The sequence below is a fragment of the Protopterus annectens genome, chromosome 5.part1 (genome assembly GCF_019279795.1).
Source record: "Protopterus annectens isolate FY-2018-M chromosome 5.part1, PAN1.0, whole genome shotgun sequence".
Taxonomy (NCBI): Eukaryota; Metazoa; Chordata; order Ceratodontiformes; family Protopteridae; genus Protopterus; species Protopterus annectens.
In genome coordinates, this window is record NC_056736.1 from 440,281,844 (window position 1) to 440,301,474 (window position 19,631).

The 19,631-nt window shown below is 35.7% G+C and overlaps 1 protein-coding gene across 3 annotated transcripts in view; it reads right to left on the reverse strand.

The window, feature by feature from the left end:
* ILDR2 (immunoglobulin like domain containing receptor 2) overlaps positions 1-19,631 on the reverse strand; it is a 2,395,614-nt gene that overhangs the window by 1,645,304 nt on the left and 730,679 nt on the right. For all 3 annotated transcript variants that reach the window (XM_044073090.1, XM_044073088.1, XM_044073089.1), the window contains exon 2: positions 3,231-3,572. In XM_044073090.1, the coding sequence (XP_043929025.1) occupies positions 3,231-3,572 (342 nt within the window). The remainder of the gene's footprint in view (positions 1-3,230; positions 3,573-19,631) is intronic.

Sequence of the window (19,631 nt, forward strand, 5' to 3'; positions counted from 1 at the left end):
GTGACAATAACGGATCAGTTAAGGAAAGCAACCCTTTAAAATATCAGGACTCACAATGTCAAGTCCTGAAATATTTAGACTGAATAATCAAAAATCCAGTCTGGCAGTGTGTAAATATTTGTGAGTACAATATAACAGGTCGCATATTACAGAACCAGAACCAGAGAAACTGCAGAGGAAATTCAATTACTGTAATATGTACTTTGTCTATTAAAGGTATTCTGCACAGTAGTAATTGTTATTAAAGTTATGTTCGTGTTTTCAGCTTCTTTCATGACACATTAAAACCAGTAATAGTGTTTTAAACAAACATTTTCATCGCTATAAATGACATATTCCTTTGTACTGTGATGATCTGCTGTATGAGTATACTATATTTACACTGTACGTATATAAAGGATACAACTTTTACTGAACTATAATTAGGATGACTACAACAGGTCACTAAACAGAAATTAATACCAGGTTTCTTCAAGTCTGCAGATGTTTTCTTTTTCTTCTTCCCACTGCATTCCTCTTTCCTTTTCTTCTTTTCATTATTAAACTTTTTAAAAGATAATGAGCATAAAAACTACATGGATATGTTTTAAAATTAACTTGATTAATTTTAAATATTCTATTTTTGGATTTCTTCTGCTCATTTTAACATTCTAAAAGTTCACTTCCTGTAAATGAGGGTTAAAGTTCAAAATGCATTTTCTGCAGCACAGGCAGCTTGAACAGGGAATCTAGACTGTTATAAGTTGAAAAACAGCTTGAGGTTTGTGAAAAAAAATTCTAAAGCAATTTAACTAACACTAGGTAGGAAAAGGGACTGAAAAGAAGAAGTTACTATAAAAAACAGTCACTAGTATCCTAATTCTTCGAATAAGAGCCCAAGTAAGGAATAAATACTACACAAGTTTAACCTATTAAAAGAAAGTGAAGTAATGTATATTAATGATTTTGCAGCCAAAACCCCTCAACACAAACCCACTGCACATAGATAAAGCTTATCACATACAACCACACTCACCAGATAGAATAACCAAAAATAAAATAAACATGTTATTTGAAATTATGCATAAAAACTATATATAAATTAAGCGGATTAGTTAAACATGTTAATATACATCCCCCACATACACACTACTCTCTGTATTAGAAAATAATGTTTTAGAGGAATTAAATAAAATAATAAAGAGACTTAGAAGTAATAGTAATATCTATATATATATATATATATATATATATATATATATATATATATCTATATATATATATATATATATATATATATATATATATATATATATATACACTATCTCAGATACTGTCAATACACATACCCCATCACATCACTCTTTATGTTTGAAAATAATATTAGAGAGAATTAAAATAAAATAATAAAGGGGCCTATAAGTAATAGTAATAGTAGTAATAACATATATACACTTTTTCAAATACTATAGAAAAGGTATTTTGATATTTTTGTTTGTTTGTTTGTTTTATCTTGTATTTGTTATAAACTGTAATAGATGACGAAACAGAATACCCGTAAGAAAGTTATTTAGGCAAAACAAAAAATGAGAAAAACATTACTTTTCTTTAATTTTTTACTGTTTTTGTCCTTCAAACACCAGCCATTTCTTCTTCTTTGTCTCTTTAAGATGACAAAAGTCCAATCCATATTTTCTGATTGATCAAAAAGTTTCTTTTTTTTTCTGAGAAAAGTCCACTGCATCTTCTATAGAATTAAAAGTTTTCTAACCTTCTGGTAAAAAATATCCTAATTCTGGCTGGAAAAATTAGTTGAGCTTTAATCTTTAGCTTCTTTAAGTCTTTTGTGAATGGAATACATGCTTTCTTTTTGGTCATAATAGATGCAGTATAGTAAATGTAAAACCTGATTGTGTTGTTATTTATTTTTATCAGAGAATTAGCCCCACTAGTCTTCAGTATCTGGTCCTTGTCTTGGCTGGAGAGAAATTTTACAATAATAGATTTGGGGACAGGAGAATTTTTCATCAAAGCAGAAAAAGTCAAAAGAGAGCTATGGGCTCTTTCAATACTGAAAGAGATAGCTTCTGGTAGATTTAGAATTTTAGGCATCCAGTTAGTTAAAAACTGCAACATATTTTCTCCTTTTAATAGTATTCCAAATATCGTATATTATTTCTTCTAGATCTACTTTCTAGGGCCTCTAGTTTTTTCCATAAGCAACATTTTTTGTTTTAACAGGAATCCTGTGTGATCCTCACTCTCTGCTATTCTGCTATCCATGTCATTTAATGCATCTTCTATTGCTGAGATCTGAACATATTATTGTTTTATGATCTCTTTTAACATTTTTGTTTGTTTCTTGGAATCTTCTTTGATATTGTCCAGTTTGATCTCAAGTTTATTAAATTTAACAGAACACTCTTGGATACTGCCCATTATGTAATTGTCTTGAGAGTTCACTTTTGAGTGGCTCATTCTGTCACAACAGTCAATAAAACTTCTGACAGTAAAAAAATCAAAGAAAAAATCATAAAAACTTGCTTTTCTTTCAAATAGTTGTCCAAGTTTGTTTAAAAGACTCAAAATTGATAAGAAAATAAGTTCTCACTAAGTTTATATAATAAAGTCCTGTCAAAAAAAGAAACAAAGCAGAGCTAAGACTTTGTGCTGTTAGAAGTTTGCATCTTGGCCACACCTTATGAGATTCTTAATGACACACTTCACTACTCATGACACTGTTTATACATACAGCAATATACACAATCACAGTGCCATCACAGGATGCCTCTATTGCCCACTGATGGAGCTCTTTAAATAGAAAAGGCATATTTGTAAGACCATTCTGCTGCTAAATGGAAATAAGCATTACAAGATTGGTCACTCGTTCTACTTTTACCCACACCCAATGCATTTTAACTACCTGTGATTTATGTGTAATGCATAAACAGCTTTAGCTGTTGGTAAAAAGAAATGAGAGATGGTCCTGACAGTGATTTTTACTATTATAACTCAACTTATCTCATACTTTCTTGCATATCCAGCATGTCTACATCAAGACTGCTTTCTTTACATTATAAAACACAATAAATCATGTTGTGCATTTAATCATTTAACTTGAATGCAATGTAAAATTACATAACTGTGAGGCAAAAAAAAAAAATGTAGGAAATATGTGAAATTGTCTCATATGATTTAGTTTTCCCATAAGGTATCATACAAAAAGGAAAAATGGAATTAGCATTGCTTACTGTTGATAATGGTGACTTCTCGATCTTTGTAGTAGTCACCTAATGTGATAGCTGAGTCTTGTTTAGAAGCAACGATGCGAACAGTACGACTTTTATCCAGGCAGTCCAGATGGGGGTCCCATCCTACACTCAGCTCATTAACCTGAGAAACAGCAGTTCCCATAGGATCAGAGAAACCAAATGCATCTTTTGTGCGATCCTTGCAGTAGGATTTGTATTTCCATTGTACCACTGGTGGATTGATGTCGGTTGTTGTAAACTGGCAATGAAGAACTACAGGCTGAAACAACATGGCCACTTTCTTCTTCTCAGGAACAGTTACATGTACACTTCTGCACAAACCTGCATAGCACAGAAAACCAAAAACAGATATTGTAAACATAACTTTAACCTGCAATTTGTTTCATTACAGCACTTACTACAACATTTTCCATTATGGGTTATGTTCAAAAATTGAAATTAATATACCATCACTTTGAAAGCAAAGCACCAATATAAGCTGGGTTACCTATCTTCAGACCCAGATAAAGCTACTACACATTCCTTTAGTGGCTACCTATCAAAGTACCTGTAACAGTGAAAGTGCTTGTGCCTGCGCCCTCATGACGTATAGATAAGCAGTGTCAGTGGTGCAACATGTGGCACACTTGCGCTTTGCAAAGAAAGCTGTGGGTTCTATTCTCACACTATGTAGATGGATTGCTGATACTACACTGTGGCATAAGAAAGGATTTGGCATTCCTGCATGCACTGTCCTTTAGAAGATATACTAAACTGAGGTCCCATCTGCTTGAGTGTGGCGGTAGTTCAGGTGGAGCAACAACCAGTGAATACAAAAACAGAAGACTAGATTATACAGGAACCATGGCCCACTGCAGTTTATTTACATATCTTTCAGGTCACTGCTTTCATCCTATAGTGGACTTCATCAAAAACTGAATTGCAGCCCCACCTATGTTACTTAAAAATTGTCAAATAACCAATGAATCTAAAAAAAATGAAACACGCTATTATATAACAGTATCTTAAAAAGACACCACATAAATAATGTTCAGTCATTAATATACATTCAACTATTCACTATAGTGTAGCTGCTCACAACACCAAATGGCTTGGGTTTGACATTTTGTCATACCTGGTGGAGTGGTCAGCACCGAGTTTTAGATGCCATAATAATTCACTTTTTTCTAACTAAATTTCCCATGACAAAATTTGATGTAGTTCTTGAGAACTCTAAAGCTAACCTTGTTATTGAGTCATGGAATTAGTTTAGAGAATTTGTTACTAAGAAACAATGCTTGACTGTCCTTCTTAGAAAGATTTATTTTTGATTGCTTGGTTGTTGCAAAAATATTACATGCCTTATTTTGACTGCATGAGTAAGGGAGTTAATTATATCAATGATGTGTTGTAATACTTTGAAAAAAGTGTCAGGTACTGTCAAATAATGTAATTGTTGTTCTCAGTTTTGTAAAGCAGAACAGCAGGCAATAATAAGCAATGCTGTGTATCACAGCTTGACTCATGACTCATCAGTTCAGCTTCTGGTAGTGGTGCCTTCTGTGCAAAGTCTGTATGTGCTCCCCTTACCTATATGAGTTTTCACTGTGTCCTCTGGTTTCCTCCCCCATCCTAGAGGCTCTACCCAAAACAGTTACTCACTGCAGGTGAATCATCAAGACTGGATTACTCACAGCTTTTAGTGTGTAATGCCTGTACAGGATTAGTTTATCTTTCAGCTATCCTTGACTTTAAATTGAATAAAGCAGTTAATGGAGAATGAATAAATAAAACAAGGGTAGCTTGCATTTTCATTGTGTATACTCATCTTTTAAATAATATTTTAACCAATAAGTAAGCAAAAGTTTTAGAGAAAGACTAATAAACCTTTTCATTTTATCTAAAACTGATAGCACATATTTGGTCATAATTTACTGTAATTTCACTTTGCAGATATTTTAATATGATATCTATAATAATTTGTTTGCTTGCACTGAATATGTGTGATTGTGGGGAGTGGAATATCATATACAAGCTTAAACATTCGCTCAGCCTATGCATATATAAGCATATGAATTGTTAGCTGCGATAGGCTTATCAATCAGAGTTAGAGGATGACGTGCGTAAAACAGATAGTATGAACTGTGGCACAGATGATGGGATTGTGTGGGGAAATTCATTACCTTAATGTTGTAGAGAGGTCTGTAAACTGCACTTAAACATTAGTCACTGTGTGCGCTGTTGGAATGAAAAGATCGGTTGTGTTAGAGGTATGTAATCTGAAGGCACATGCTTATTACACAAGAGAGAAAGACAGAAATAAGGTACTAACACATCTTTAAAATGTCCCTGATTTTGTAGAATGTCTCTGATTTTGCATCATAGTTTTGCCTTGATCCGCATATTTTTTTTCCTTCTCTGATAAATTATTAAAGATTATCAATCATTCCAGACATTTGAGTTTCACACTTCTTAATGTTAAGAAATGTGCTTTGGTGCAAAACCTGCTGCTCTATTAACTTTTCAAGTGAAATAAAGTAAACTTTGAAAATTGCCCATATTGTTAGGACTTTGTATCACCATTATTTTTGTCTTTGTCCAGAATCCTCCACAAAGAAGTTGACAGACATGGTCATTAAGCAGAAAATAAAAAGGCAATGTTTACAAAGAGAAGTTGGGGGAGGGTGGCAGCACTGATGATGAAGGTGGGTTGTGAGACTAGGCTGGTGTATGAGATATTAGGGTAAAGGTATCAGAACATGAGTCCCTGATAGTACTTGCTATGTCAAATCTTTCTGAAGACTTACAACGTACTAGTACAAGTCCTATCCATAATGCATGATGAAGCTTGTTATCCTCTCATGGTGTTATCCTTCAATAATATACTCACAGCCCAGGGTATAGACAATAGTATACCAGAAATGTTTAAATTATTAACTAAAGAAGCATTAACATTATTGTTAAAAGTGTTCAGTTTAGTAAAATATGGCAAAGATATTCCTCCTTCTTTGAGATACACACTAATATCTCCTGTTTTGAAGCCAGATAAAAATGCTAGTGAATGTTCATCTTACAGACCAATATCTTTATTAAATATAGATTGCAAGATGTTCATGGTAATACATGCAGCTAGAATTAAACAATTACTTCCATTGCTAGTGAACCAAGACCAAATTGGCTTTATAAAAGACAAAAACTCTTACAGTAATATTAAAAGAATTTTGTCCTTAATTGATTATATTAACCTTATAAAGAATAATATGACTACTGTTAGTCTAGATATAAATAGTGCCTTTGATTCAATCCACTTGAATTATCTATGGCTGGTCTTAGAAGAAAATGGATTCTGACAAAAATTTACATTATTAATTAACTCTCTTTATGAAAAATCTTTAGCATATATAAAATTGGATCATGCTTTTCTCAGTCTATTGAAATTATGAACGGCATGAAACAGGGATGCCCCTTGTCACCATTATTGTTTGCTTTAGTCATTGAACGGTTTGTTAACAGTATTTGGATAAAAAAAATATTAAAGGCATACAACTTGATAATAGTCTAAAAATGAAGGTTCAGCTGTTTGCAGATGATATTTTGCTAACCTTAAAAGACAATGGCAACTCTCTAAAAGTGCTATTAAACTCAATTGAGCACTTTTAGAGTTTCTCAGGCCTTAAATTTAATGAAAGCAAGACAAAGATGTTGCCTATAAATTCTAGTAAGAATGATTTAAATATATACCTGCTGACAAAAAAGTCAAATACCTTGGAATTACATTAACAAATGACCTAAAACAATTAAATCAAACTATACTGATATCTTAAATCATATGAAATGTCTCATGCAAAATTGGAATAAATAATTTTTTGATGGAAGACAGACTTTATATAATTAAATTGATTATCTAAATTTCAATATACAAGCCTTTTCTTTTGCTCCTTCTAAATCTTACATTAAACAATTTAATAAATGAATGCTATTTTTTTTATGGTACCTGAATAAACCCAGAATAGCTGGGTCCCTATTAATTTGATAAAGCTTTAGCTTGTCGAACTACAAAAGATCGATAGCTAAAGATCAAAAGAGCCAAACCGCGAATGGCCAGCTAAGCAAATTTTTTCTCAGGGAAAGAATTCACTTGGCCGTTAATGGGAATTTGCCCTTTCCCTCGATGTGGAGCGATCTCAGAGTTAGTATATTTAGTTGGGTGGGCACAGCCCCCCACTTAATTCAGTTTGAAAGGTGTTTATTTTGTATAACGGCCAAGCAAATTCTTTCCATGAGAAAAAATTTGCTTAGCTGTTTGCAGTTTGGGTGTTTCAATCTTTAGCTGTTGATCTTTTGTAGTTCGACAAGCTAAAGTTTCATCAAATTAATAGGGATCCACATAGCTATGAATTATCATTTAAATGATTGGGAAGCAGGAGGAATTGGTCTTCCAGATATTGAGATATATGCATTGCCATCTGTCATAAAGACAATATCATTATGGGTAAATACTGTTTATCCATCATGATGGAAGCAACTACAAGAAAGAATATGGCTAAAATCTGGTTTTAAATTGTCATTGCAGTATATAGTAATAGTACCAAATAATTTTATTTGGATGATGAGACAGTATACAACAGAAAATAAAGAGAAATATATAAATTCCAAATTTATAACATAAACATTAAATGCATATAAAAACCTCCTGAATAAAAATTGGGACATAAAAGCTTGGACATTCTTGTTATTTCCTATTGCCTGTATGCAGAATAATATTAACACATTTGACATAGACACAATTAAGATTCTTAGGAAGAATTAACTAATCTATGGGCATCAACTGTGAGTATCTGTCAAAGCTCTATCAATGGAACAAATAAGTAAATTTAACTTAGATAGTAATTTGTGGCTGGTAACACAGGATATAAGACAGTATATTAAAAATAGATTAGAAACAATGCAGTTAACAGTAGATAAAATGTTCACAAATTTATAGAGAACATGATTTTCTTAAAAACTCAATCTGTTTAAGGAAAAGACCCCTTATAAATATTTATAAAATAATAAAAAAAAAACTATACCATAAAGAAAACTTTTGGGATTACTATAAAACAATTAATAGTCAAATCCCTAATGACAATGATAAAAATAATACCTGTCTCCTCAAAGCAAACAACTTTATCACTGCAATGGAAGCTATTCACATGGACATTTATTCACAGATCCTATATAACACTACATAAAATGAAGTTAATGTTTAAACAAGATATTGGATGTTGGAGATGCAAAATAAAACTGAAAGTAAATTGGAAACATATGTTTTATGATTGTCAACTGCTAAAAACATTTCAGGATAAAGAAAATTATTTCTTGTAAACAGTTTTTAATGATAAATTTCAGTTTTCCAAATCATTAAATTTATTCAGTGCTCCTATGCCACAATGTGTTCCTAAAACTAAGTTTTCACTCTTATGGACTTTATTAGCCACAGCACGCAAAACCATTACAGCAAATTGTTAAAATGAAACTTTTCCTACATTTAAAGAATGTAGAAACATTGTATTAAATGTATCACAAATGGAATTAACCACCATCAGAAGAAGAATGGAAAGGATAACATCTTATCACAATTCATGGCAAAAAGTGATTGAAATACTAGAGAAAAATTACTGTAATATCACATGAAATGAATCTTGATTGTAAAAATGTAAATCATATTTGTTAATCAAGACACTCATGTAAATAGTTTAATTTCTTGTTATAGATTGTTGAAACTAATTTCTTGTTAACCTGTATATATTGTATGTATATATTATGCTGTTATGAAAAAACATATGTATTTGAAAAACTTTTTAAAAATATATGAGAAAAAATAATATATAGTCAGAAAATTAATCAGTGTGCAGTGTGCATAATATATTTATTGCATGACACTTTTTAGTAGCTAATTGACAGATACTTATCAATTAAGAATATTGTTCATCTTTAGAAGTGCATTTAAGAGTTGGTAGATACTGTAAAATAGGGTAGAGAGAGGAGACATTAGTAAGGAAGTGTAGAACATGGGAGAGAAGGTGTACAGTAGAAAAAACTATAATGTTTGACATAAAGAAGGGAGAGAAGCAAGTGTGGAATGAGTGGAAACAAGGAAATACTAGTTTAGGGACAGCAGTGACTGTTTAGAAAATGTGATGGAGGAGAGAATATCACATGTGCAAAACAAAGCCAGGATAAAAAAGATAGTGTAACTCAGATAGTGTAACTGTAGTGGGCATAGTTTTTCAGTACCATGTGTTTATGGTAAAAAGCAGGTGAAGGAAAATGAGTTTAGTGTAGCTAAGGTAGAATTGGGATGACAGAGGAAAGAAAAGTATATCTGTTTGTGAATGGAGACTCAAAAGATTGCTGCTGTTGTAAGTGTAGTTTAGAGAAAGATTATTTAGGTACTATAATCTTTTTAGGGGTAGTGTGGGGGTGTGGGGCTAGTGTAAACTCTTTTCATTATGGGCTATTGCTTAGAGGAAAGAAGGCATAATATAAAGGCTGCATACAACATGGGACAATGACGTACAGAACCAAACTTTCTTCTCTATGGTTCCCCTTCACATGGTCAACTATTCATAAAGTCGACTTTCATATGGCTGAGACCATATGATCGACTTTTGAAAAGCTGACCATGGGGAACTGCCATCTCCGCACAGTGCGGAATGGGAAAATTTCCCACTTCCGCACTGTAGTGCAATCTCGGAGTTGGTATATGAAAGTTACGGGGGGTGTGGGGGGTGGAGCCCCCACAGGGGCAGGGGGGCATAGCCCCCCACTACAGTGTAAGGCAAATGTTTGTTGTGTTTTTATGTTTATTTTATATGGTCGGCGTTCTGAAAGTTGATCATATATATACAGATTCACTTTGAATAATTGAATATTCAGAACATCGACGTTCTGATCATCGAGACCAGAACATCGATGTTCAGAACATCGAAAATTCAAAATGAACCGTAAAAAAAAAAAAATCACAAACACAATGTTATGCAGGGGGGCTTTGCCACCCTGCACCCCCCATGTGGGGGGCTGTGCCCCCACACCCCCCTACTTTAATATTCCAACTCCGAGATCGCACTACAGTGGGGTAAGGAAAATCTCCCATTTACCGCTATATGCAGTAAATTTCCCGTACCCTACCTGCAATGCCAACACTCAGATGGCACACACACACACACACACACAAAACATGCAGGGCACCTTGCTGCTCTGCATACACACCCAACATTCCACAATTTCACTTACCTGGCACTTCCACTTTAAACCTTCGATGTTCTGGTCTCGATGATCAGAACTTCGATGTTCTGAACATTCGATGATTTAAAGGGAACCCATATATATATATATATATATATATATATATATATATATATATATATATATATATATAGCTATAGATTAAATATAGAAATATATATATATATATATATATATATATATATATATATATATACATATATGAGGTATTGCATAAGTCGAGTGTGTGTTAGTTCAACAGCGTGCCTAGTAAATTGTATATGGTTGAATAGCAGCTGATTGAAAAGTGTTTGACACTGCACTATTCTAGAGACTGGGAAATTTGTCCTTACTCCGTGTTTGTGCAATCTCAGATTTAGTATATATAATTAGCAGGGGATGTGAGGAGTGTGGTGGGGAGGTTGCCCCCTGCAAAAAATGTTTTTTTTTATTTCTAAAAAGTGAAAGTTTGTATGTAGTGAGGCTGTTTCTCAGTGCATGCACACTTTCATGTTGAAATTTGCATCTTTGATGTTTTGATATCGCCATTATACCAGCCGACTACAGACTACAGGTATTTTTGGTTATTTTAAGTACACCCATATATCTATCTAAATATATATATATATATATATCTATATATATATATATATATATATATATATATATATATATATATATATATATATATATATATATATATATATAGTCAAAATGTATGTAACTTATTTACCAAACTAATGGGTTTTTTTTGTTACCAGTAGTCTATAACTACTTTTTTGTAATTGTTGTTCACATTAATATTAATATAACTATCTCTGGAGCTTTTCTCCCAGGGCTTCCGCTGAAAATGGGCTATAGCCCCAGTTGGCCTTTTACAAACGTAAAATAAATAAATAAATATATATATATATATATATATATATATATATATATATATATATATATGCATACGCATAGATACATATATATATTATATAAATAAATCATTGGTAGAACATACCAGTGTGAGAAACACAAATGAGTGAAATACAATCACAGAACAGCTAGTAAACAACTCAAGTAATGTCTGAATATTAGAACTGTTGAGGAAAGGGTTTTTAGCAATATAATTTGGGGGTTTGGGTCAGAGATAGAGGTAACTGAAAACAGTCTGCAATGGCCCAGGTTACTTGCCTGGTTAACAAATTAAAATCATTAAGTTTACTGTCAGCATGGTTAACAGGCTCATGGAAGACTTAATAGAGCTAGGGAGTCCTACAGTAACATGTAACAGTAACAATAAAAGTATTAGGACTTCCATCACAATTAACAAGATTCAGGCCCATACATCTGTCATAGTGGGAGAAATGTCTTCCAGAATAATTAACTAAGACAAAGTACACAGATTTCAGGTTTACTGAATTCATGAAACCCTGCTTTGTAATACTCATTTCACGTTATTTAGCCTGGCCAAACAAGTGATATTAATTTATTTTTCTATGATAGAAAAGAAATTCAACTCTGAAATACTTAATTACAAATAAAATCACAAAAGCATTTGGGCTGTTTGCCCTTCCTTAGACTCACTAATAGTAAAAATTCAAAAAAGTTTGAATTCAATATTAAACTTTTTGCACTGAATGACATGTGTACATGATAATTATAATAAATTCTTCATCTTTTTAAATATATCTAGGTTTTAGGTAAACTGATCATTTAAACTTTGACTGAAAGCATTCTGTATTCATTGTCATAACATTTCTAGATGTAATGATGTGTCAGCATTACTCCCACAAAACTCCTGTGTTGCAATTTAGCAAATACAAAAAAACTGATAGGAGAAATGCAATCTACTTCAGTGGTGTGCTTACTCAGAACATTCATAGTGTGGTTATGCTTCATACCACTTATATGTGGGTTCGTAATAGCATACGGAGTCATTCTGTAGCAAGACTTAGAATGTGGAAATTTAAACACTAAATTCCAAAATATCACAAAATGTCACAAGCCAACAAACCTGTTAGACAAATACCAAACAAAGTTAAAATACACTTTTTGCAGGGGAACAAAGGTACCCCATGTAACTCAGGAGTCAACTACACTCCTATCTCTAACTGTACTCATCTTCAACCCCCTTCTTCCCTTTTTCTACATGAGGTCGGGGTGTCATGTTAACTGGTGCTACCTCTCTTGAGTCAATGCCACACACCTGACTTGTTTGACACTCATGCCTGACTGTCGCAGATCTTCTCTCACACAATCCAGCCACTTCTTTGCTGGATCCTCTTCTTTCCTTTTACCTTCTTCCTGTCTGTCCCGAATCTTCTTCACCAGATTGTCTTCTGCTTTTCTGCACATGTGCCTAAACCACCGTAATCTGTTCTCTTTGATCTGTTCTACAATTGGAGCTACTTTGGCTTCTGTTCTGATGTCGTCATTTCTTCGTCTGTCCCATATTGTGCTTCCTACCACCCTTCTCAGGCACTTCATTTCCACCACCTCTAGCTTTCTCATCTGCTCTGCCTTTACTGCCCAGGTTTCTGTGGCATATAGTAGTGCTGGTCACACCACCTTTTGTACACCTTACTTTTCAGCTTCTTTGGCATTCTTCTGTCATACACTACACCTGACACTCTTGGCTGTAGCCCCTCTTATTATAGCTTTGACCTCCTCATTCAGACTTCCCTTCTCCTCAACCACCTCCCAGATACTTGAAGCTGTTAACCTGTTCCACTATTTTCCCTTCTATCTCAGTTCTCAACTTCTTCCAATTTCCCAAATTTTCTACAATTACCACCGTCTTATCTGTACTCAGTTTTATCCCATATGCCTTCAGTTTTGCATTTCATTCCCCTATCCTTTGCTGAATTTCTTGCTCAGAGTCTGTCTGTAATGCCACATCATCTGCATACAGCAACTTTGTTGATGTGTCCCATCTGACCTGTTTGCTAACATAGTCCATCACCAGTATGAACAGTGGGCTCAGAGCTGAACCCTAGTGCACATCCAGTCACACTGTTCATACTTGAGTCATTGGGTCCTTGTACACAGCCTGCACTAATTCTAGCAATATTTCTGGGACTTCAAACCACCACAGTACTGCCCAAATCAGCTTTCTTGAGACCTTGTCATATGCTTCCTCCATGTCTAGGAATGCCCAAATGGATTCTTTCCTCATCTATAGTTTTTCAACCATCTGTCTCACTGCAAACATCGGGTCAGTTGTGTTGCATCCTGGTCTGAATCCAAACTGCTCTTCTCCCATATTACTTTCTATTACTCTGCATATCCATTTATCAGTCACCCTGTCCAGAACCTTCATGCAGTCTGACAGGAGTTTGATACCTCTGTACTGCCCACAGTTGTGAATACCCCCTTTATGCTTGTATAATGGCATGAATATGCTTATTCAGCAGTCTTCTAAGATATGCCTTTCTCTCAACACTCCTATGAATACCCTCAGGAGCCACTCATTTTCCTTAGTGCTATTCTTATTTATTTTGGGGTGAGCTCCTCTTCTTCTCTCAGTGTAGGCTTTGTCTTGGGCAGTACAGCTTCTGTGGAGTTTTTGTCATTCAGAAGCTGCTGGAAGTACTCATTCTATCTGTTTTTGATGTCCTGTGGACGGGTGAGCAGGTTGCTGCTGGAATCCCTTACAAAGGGTGTCTATTTTCTTTATTTATCTTGCAACCCGATATAGTTTATTTGCACCACCTACTGAGTCACTACTTTCTAGAAGTTGGTATAGTGCCCATGTTGTCCTGCTGTTTGCTATTCCAACTCCTTTTTTAGCTTCTTTGTTAACCAACCAGTATTCCTTCCTAGCCTGCTCTGTCCTTTCTGTTTCCCTCTTTTTCCTGCACTCCTTCTTTCCTTTGATGACTTCTTGGAGTTCTCCATTCCACCACCAGCTTTCCATAAGTAACTTATTTCCATACCCGGATCAGACACATATCTGTTCTGTAGTCCTCATACATGCTGTTTTGATGTGCTGCCATTCTTCTTCAGCTCCGCCTACCCTTTCCTTACTAGGAGGAAGTTTACCTGACTTGCATGTTGGCCACTCTTGTATGTGATCTTATAACTACCTGTCTTGGCTACTATGAAGTCATTAACTGAAGTCTGGAATGGCCTCCCTTTTTTATTCCTGTTGCCCTACCCTTGTGGACCCAGGCAGTCCTCATATCCTGTTCTGTCTGTGCTGATGTGTACATGCAGGTCACCCATATACTGTCCTGCTTTATCTATTAGGTCTTACAACTGCTGTATGAATACACTCTTTCAATACTATCACAACCCATAAGCATAGGCTGAATTATGAATTCTGCCCTATCCTTATGCTGAAGTCTGATTGCCATGAGTCTGTCAATAATTCTGATGACATCCTTCACTGTCTTCTGAAGTCTCTCTCTCACCACAATTCCCGGCCTTTCCTTCTGAGTATTAGACTTTGGATCGCAGGCCACGTCTTTGCTGCACTGCCCTTCCAGCTTGTCTATTGGATACATAGGATGTCCAGCCATACCATCATGTCATCCACTTCCAAGTTGCTTCCTGTCAGTGGACCTACAATGAGTGTAGAAATTGTTAGCTCATGTTTGGCAGATTGATTGGTTTTACGTCCACCTTTTATTTATTTATTTTATTTTATTTGCAGTTTGTTTGCCAAGATAGTCCATTGGGCCACAAGGTGCCCCTTTTCTATAGAGTCCTGGGGAGAAAAGCTCCAGAGAAATACAAATACATAGTACACATTAGACATATACATTACAGATTATCTCATAGGAATACAAAGTAAATATGATAACAAAAGGTTAACAGTGATAGAATACATCAGTATAGTTTATTAAACAGCAATAAAAACACTTTTTTTGGTGACATTAGCCAATATGACCTGAGTCACCCAGAATCATATTTTACACTGTCGAGTGGCTAGCTCTGCCACAGCATGCAGTCTGTGATCCATGTTTTCCTGTTTTGAGGATACTGCACACCACAGTAGATGCCCAAAGCAGTTGGTATGTACAACTCTTGCCCCTACAGTGTACTATTTAGAGTCTGTGCTGTTACCCACAGCTCTATTCATTGGTGAGTTTGAAATGGAAATACTCAGCATGATTTTCAGATGTAGGAAGAACCACACTGACATAGAGAGAACATGCAAAGTCCAAACAAGCACTGGCAAGAGGTCAGGATTGAACCTTGTGCATGGGAGGCAAAGATCTAAACCATTATGCCAACTGGTCTCTATAACTATTCTATCTCTGAAGTAATGCTTTTTCCTTTAGTCTGAGTAGATCTCAGAGACATCACTTGCTTAAGATATGTGACACTTTATGTGCTCTAAAATAGGCTTTCCTGACCATCTTTAAGTTTCCCCACATAAGATGCATGAAAGATTATTTTAGCTGCATATATGAGAGAGGTTTTTAATCCATTCATATTTCAGACCTTTTATAATGAAGAATTGCATTTTTGGATTTTAAGACTTGTAACAGGGAGCAAAATTAGATTCCAGCATAGGTGCACTCATAGAGGTGCAGAAATGAAGTTGTGAACTGCTGTAGCTCCACTCTACCTGGGTAGTCTAAAACTCTCTGTGACATTTTTCCAAACAGAACTGCCATCAAACTTGTGCAGCAATAGTTGTTAGATACAGTACAGGTTTTTGGATGACAATCCAATCTCTTCAGGCCAGCCTCAGTAAGTAAGCTTGCTGCCAGCTTGTACCATATAGTGAGTGAGCAGGATAACGTGGCAGGCTGCACAAAGGAGAAAATAAGGCCTGTTGGGCCGAACAACAGTGGAGAAAATGTGACTCTGCAGGGTGTGTTGGCTTCCTTAAGTGTTTTGTTAGAGGAAGTTAAAATGGAGTTGAAGCAGCTCAAGGCAACAGGAGAAGAAGCAAATGTGGAGCTTTATGACTTGCATCAAAAAAATGTAGTGGCACATCAAGTCCTCATTCAGCAACAGCGTTAGCAAACCAACACACCCAACAGCCTGATGAAATGAGGGACTCGCAACACCATTTGGAAACGAAAGTGGACAATCATGAGAATCACTCATGTAGAAATAACTTGTGAATGATAGGTCTGCCAGAAAGACTTGAGGGGACAACGCTATGGATATCATCAGCAAGGAAGCATCCTGCTTGCTGAAATGAGATACACTGATAGAATCGAAAGAGCCCACTGAATATATTCCTGTACCCCCCCCCCCAGTCTGCAGAGACATTCTATTGTCTAATTCCTCAGTTTATAGGGATTGTGAGGAATTGCCGCAGGTGGCATGGAATCTGGGAATGAAGTGGGTATTGAAAGGCATTCCAGTTTGAGCAGCCCCGTATTATAGTGCGGCACTATTCAACAAAAGAGATTTGAGGAGAAGGGCTTTACACTGTAGCTTCACTTCCTGGCCCAAATGTTTGTGCAGAACAGTGGAAATTGCACCTATTTTCCCAGCCTATTGCAGCAGATGGTTTCCTTCTTAGGTACAAAGATTGAACTGCTCAGTCCTCTACTCTGTTAGGGCTCCCAATGGATCCTAAATGCAAGCTACTGCAATTCCTGGAGCAAGGAGGGAAGTCTCCCACTAAAAGAAAACAAAAAGTAGCAAAGTAGCCCTGCATGATCTAAACCCAAATGCCAAAACTGCATTATTGTAGCCTTTGGGAAGTCACCTACCCCATGTGATTACCAGTTTGACAATACACCCCTTAAAGATGCCCCAGTTATTTGGGATTTGGGAACTTATGTGGACAGTGACACAACTTTTGACCAACATGTAACTAATTGTTTAAGAAAGTCCTTCTGTATAGCACAACATATAAACAAATGGATTGTGTCTGGTTCAAAGGATGTTATTGCCCCCTTTACTTTGCCCTCATTAGGCCAATCATTGAATATAATGCCCCCTTTGGCATGTATCACAAAGTTGCCTTACTCCTAAACAACAGGTCCCACATGGACCAATGCACATCCCTGTCACTATGCCTGGTATTCTAAAGACTGCTAAGAAGTGACCTGCATCTGCCATTCAAGGCATCCTCCAACCCATTACTGATGGACATAAAATGTAAAAGCTACTTATAGTGAAACTATTTTTGATGCTGAAAGATTAAAATGAGAAGGTTTATTGTATGTCTCTGTTGAGAGGCACTACCTTGTTGATGGCTGAGTATTTTAAACTAACTGCTCACTTTGCTTTTACTTATTTCAAGAGGCTGCAATTTTGGTATTGCAGCTCTGCTGTTCGGGACAAAATGTCTAATATTTCTGCACATTGGAAGTGTCACTTTATACAGGTTGGTTATCTGCGTATGATATTTATCTATCCAGGGGTCTGACACATTTGGGAAATGGCCTTCAGTGCTGCAGTGGATGCCTAAAGGAATCCTCTTCCAGACTTATCAAATTGTTTGATCTGGCTCTTTGGCATTGTGTCATTAGCAACTGGCCTCACATTCATAGAACAGAAATGGTTGCTTACTATTATTATCAAACCACAGTCACAACCATAATTTTTAGAAATCCCCAACTACAAACATTCTAACTGTTAATCTAATAAGTATTATTCTGCCCTCCCTATTAACAAGAGAAGCCCTGGGGAGGAATAACTTTGGTCTATTTTTTTGGTTATATGGTCGATTGTGGCCTAAAGTGCATGTTCAGTGTACATTGCACAATTATGTAACTGTAGTTGAGGGAATTGTTATGCTTCATTGGGGTTTGTTGTTCCGTTATCAATGTTGTTGTGATGTTTCAAATTACATAATCTATTAAACTTAAAAAAATTTAAAAAAAAAACGGGGGACCTATACCCACAATAAAGGTTAGATTCTAACATTTATAAAAAGTAATGATGGAAAGCAGGTGATAATATATCAAATGGTGTCAAATAACAAACAGAGAGATAAATATTCCTAAAAATCCTCCTATAATATAAGAGAAGAATGAAAAAAGGTCAAGTCACAAAAAGGTAGGTTATAGGAATAAAGCAGATCTAAGTCATATAATCAAAAGTCTAAAAGACTGAGGGGGTATTGCTGGTTAAAGGCTTGTTGTGCCTGCTTATTTGAACTGTTTCTTTCTGAAATTGGTGCGCCTTGTTTGCTGTAGTATAGACTAGATTCAGACCTGCTGAACCTAGCTTTGTTTGTGTAACTTGAGCACTAATCCAGGTCATCTTTTTTGGAGAAGGTTCCCCTGCACCATAGTGGAAGGAGTGTGCAGTTAGAACTTATCTGATTGAAGATTGTTGGAATAGGGCTCAGTTTTGAGCTTTTTTATTGGTTAATTGGTTAATTTGTTTAAATCAGTTTGCTCTTGTTTGCTACTGTTATATTTAAGTGTGTATCTGTTGTCCTGTGTTAAACTGACCTATACATAGTTTAAATATCTTTAGCATAGTCTGGTTACAGCTTTTGCTGTGTTCAGATCTGTTTGTGTGATTCCTGTGTTTCCTGCTACACCATCTTGTGTTGGCCAGGGCCTGCCTGCATTTAATGGGAGTAGGTGAACTGGTTGGAACTGGTCTGGCATAGAGTGTTGAGCTAAGAACTCAGGGACAAGGGCTGATTGGTCAATTCCATCTTTTCTATTTTACTTTCATTTTTGTGATATCTAAACCCATCATTTGCATGGGTTTGTGCTTGTTTGCCTGTTGTGCATCACCGCTCTGCTGTTTTAACCTTTTGTGAGGCATCTCAGTTGCCTTTTTTTCCTTCCCAGCCCTCCTGTGAATGAAGCCCTCGCCTGCAACTACCGTATTGATTTTATCCAGCCCTACTCACACCTATAGGTACTCTCCTCAGATAGTATCCACTCTACTATCCCTGACCTCTCTTCCCCAGATTCTGATAACCAATGATGGACAGTTTCCTGTGGTTTCTCCTGTTAGTCTGGTTGATATGAGCATCCTGAGACAGTGTAGCAACTGCCTTATTTACACAGACAACCCTCTTCTACTACCACCTAGGAACACACTATGTGAGAGATGCAATCACATTAAGAGCCTAGAATCCTTGCTGTCTCAGTCACAAGCCAGCACATCTGGCACTGAGAAGGCTGTCTGCACAAATACTATGAACACCACTCACATCTGTACAACACACTCCTACATATGCCGGGGTTCTCAACAAAAACATACCTAAAC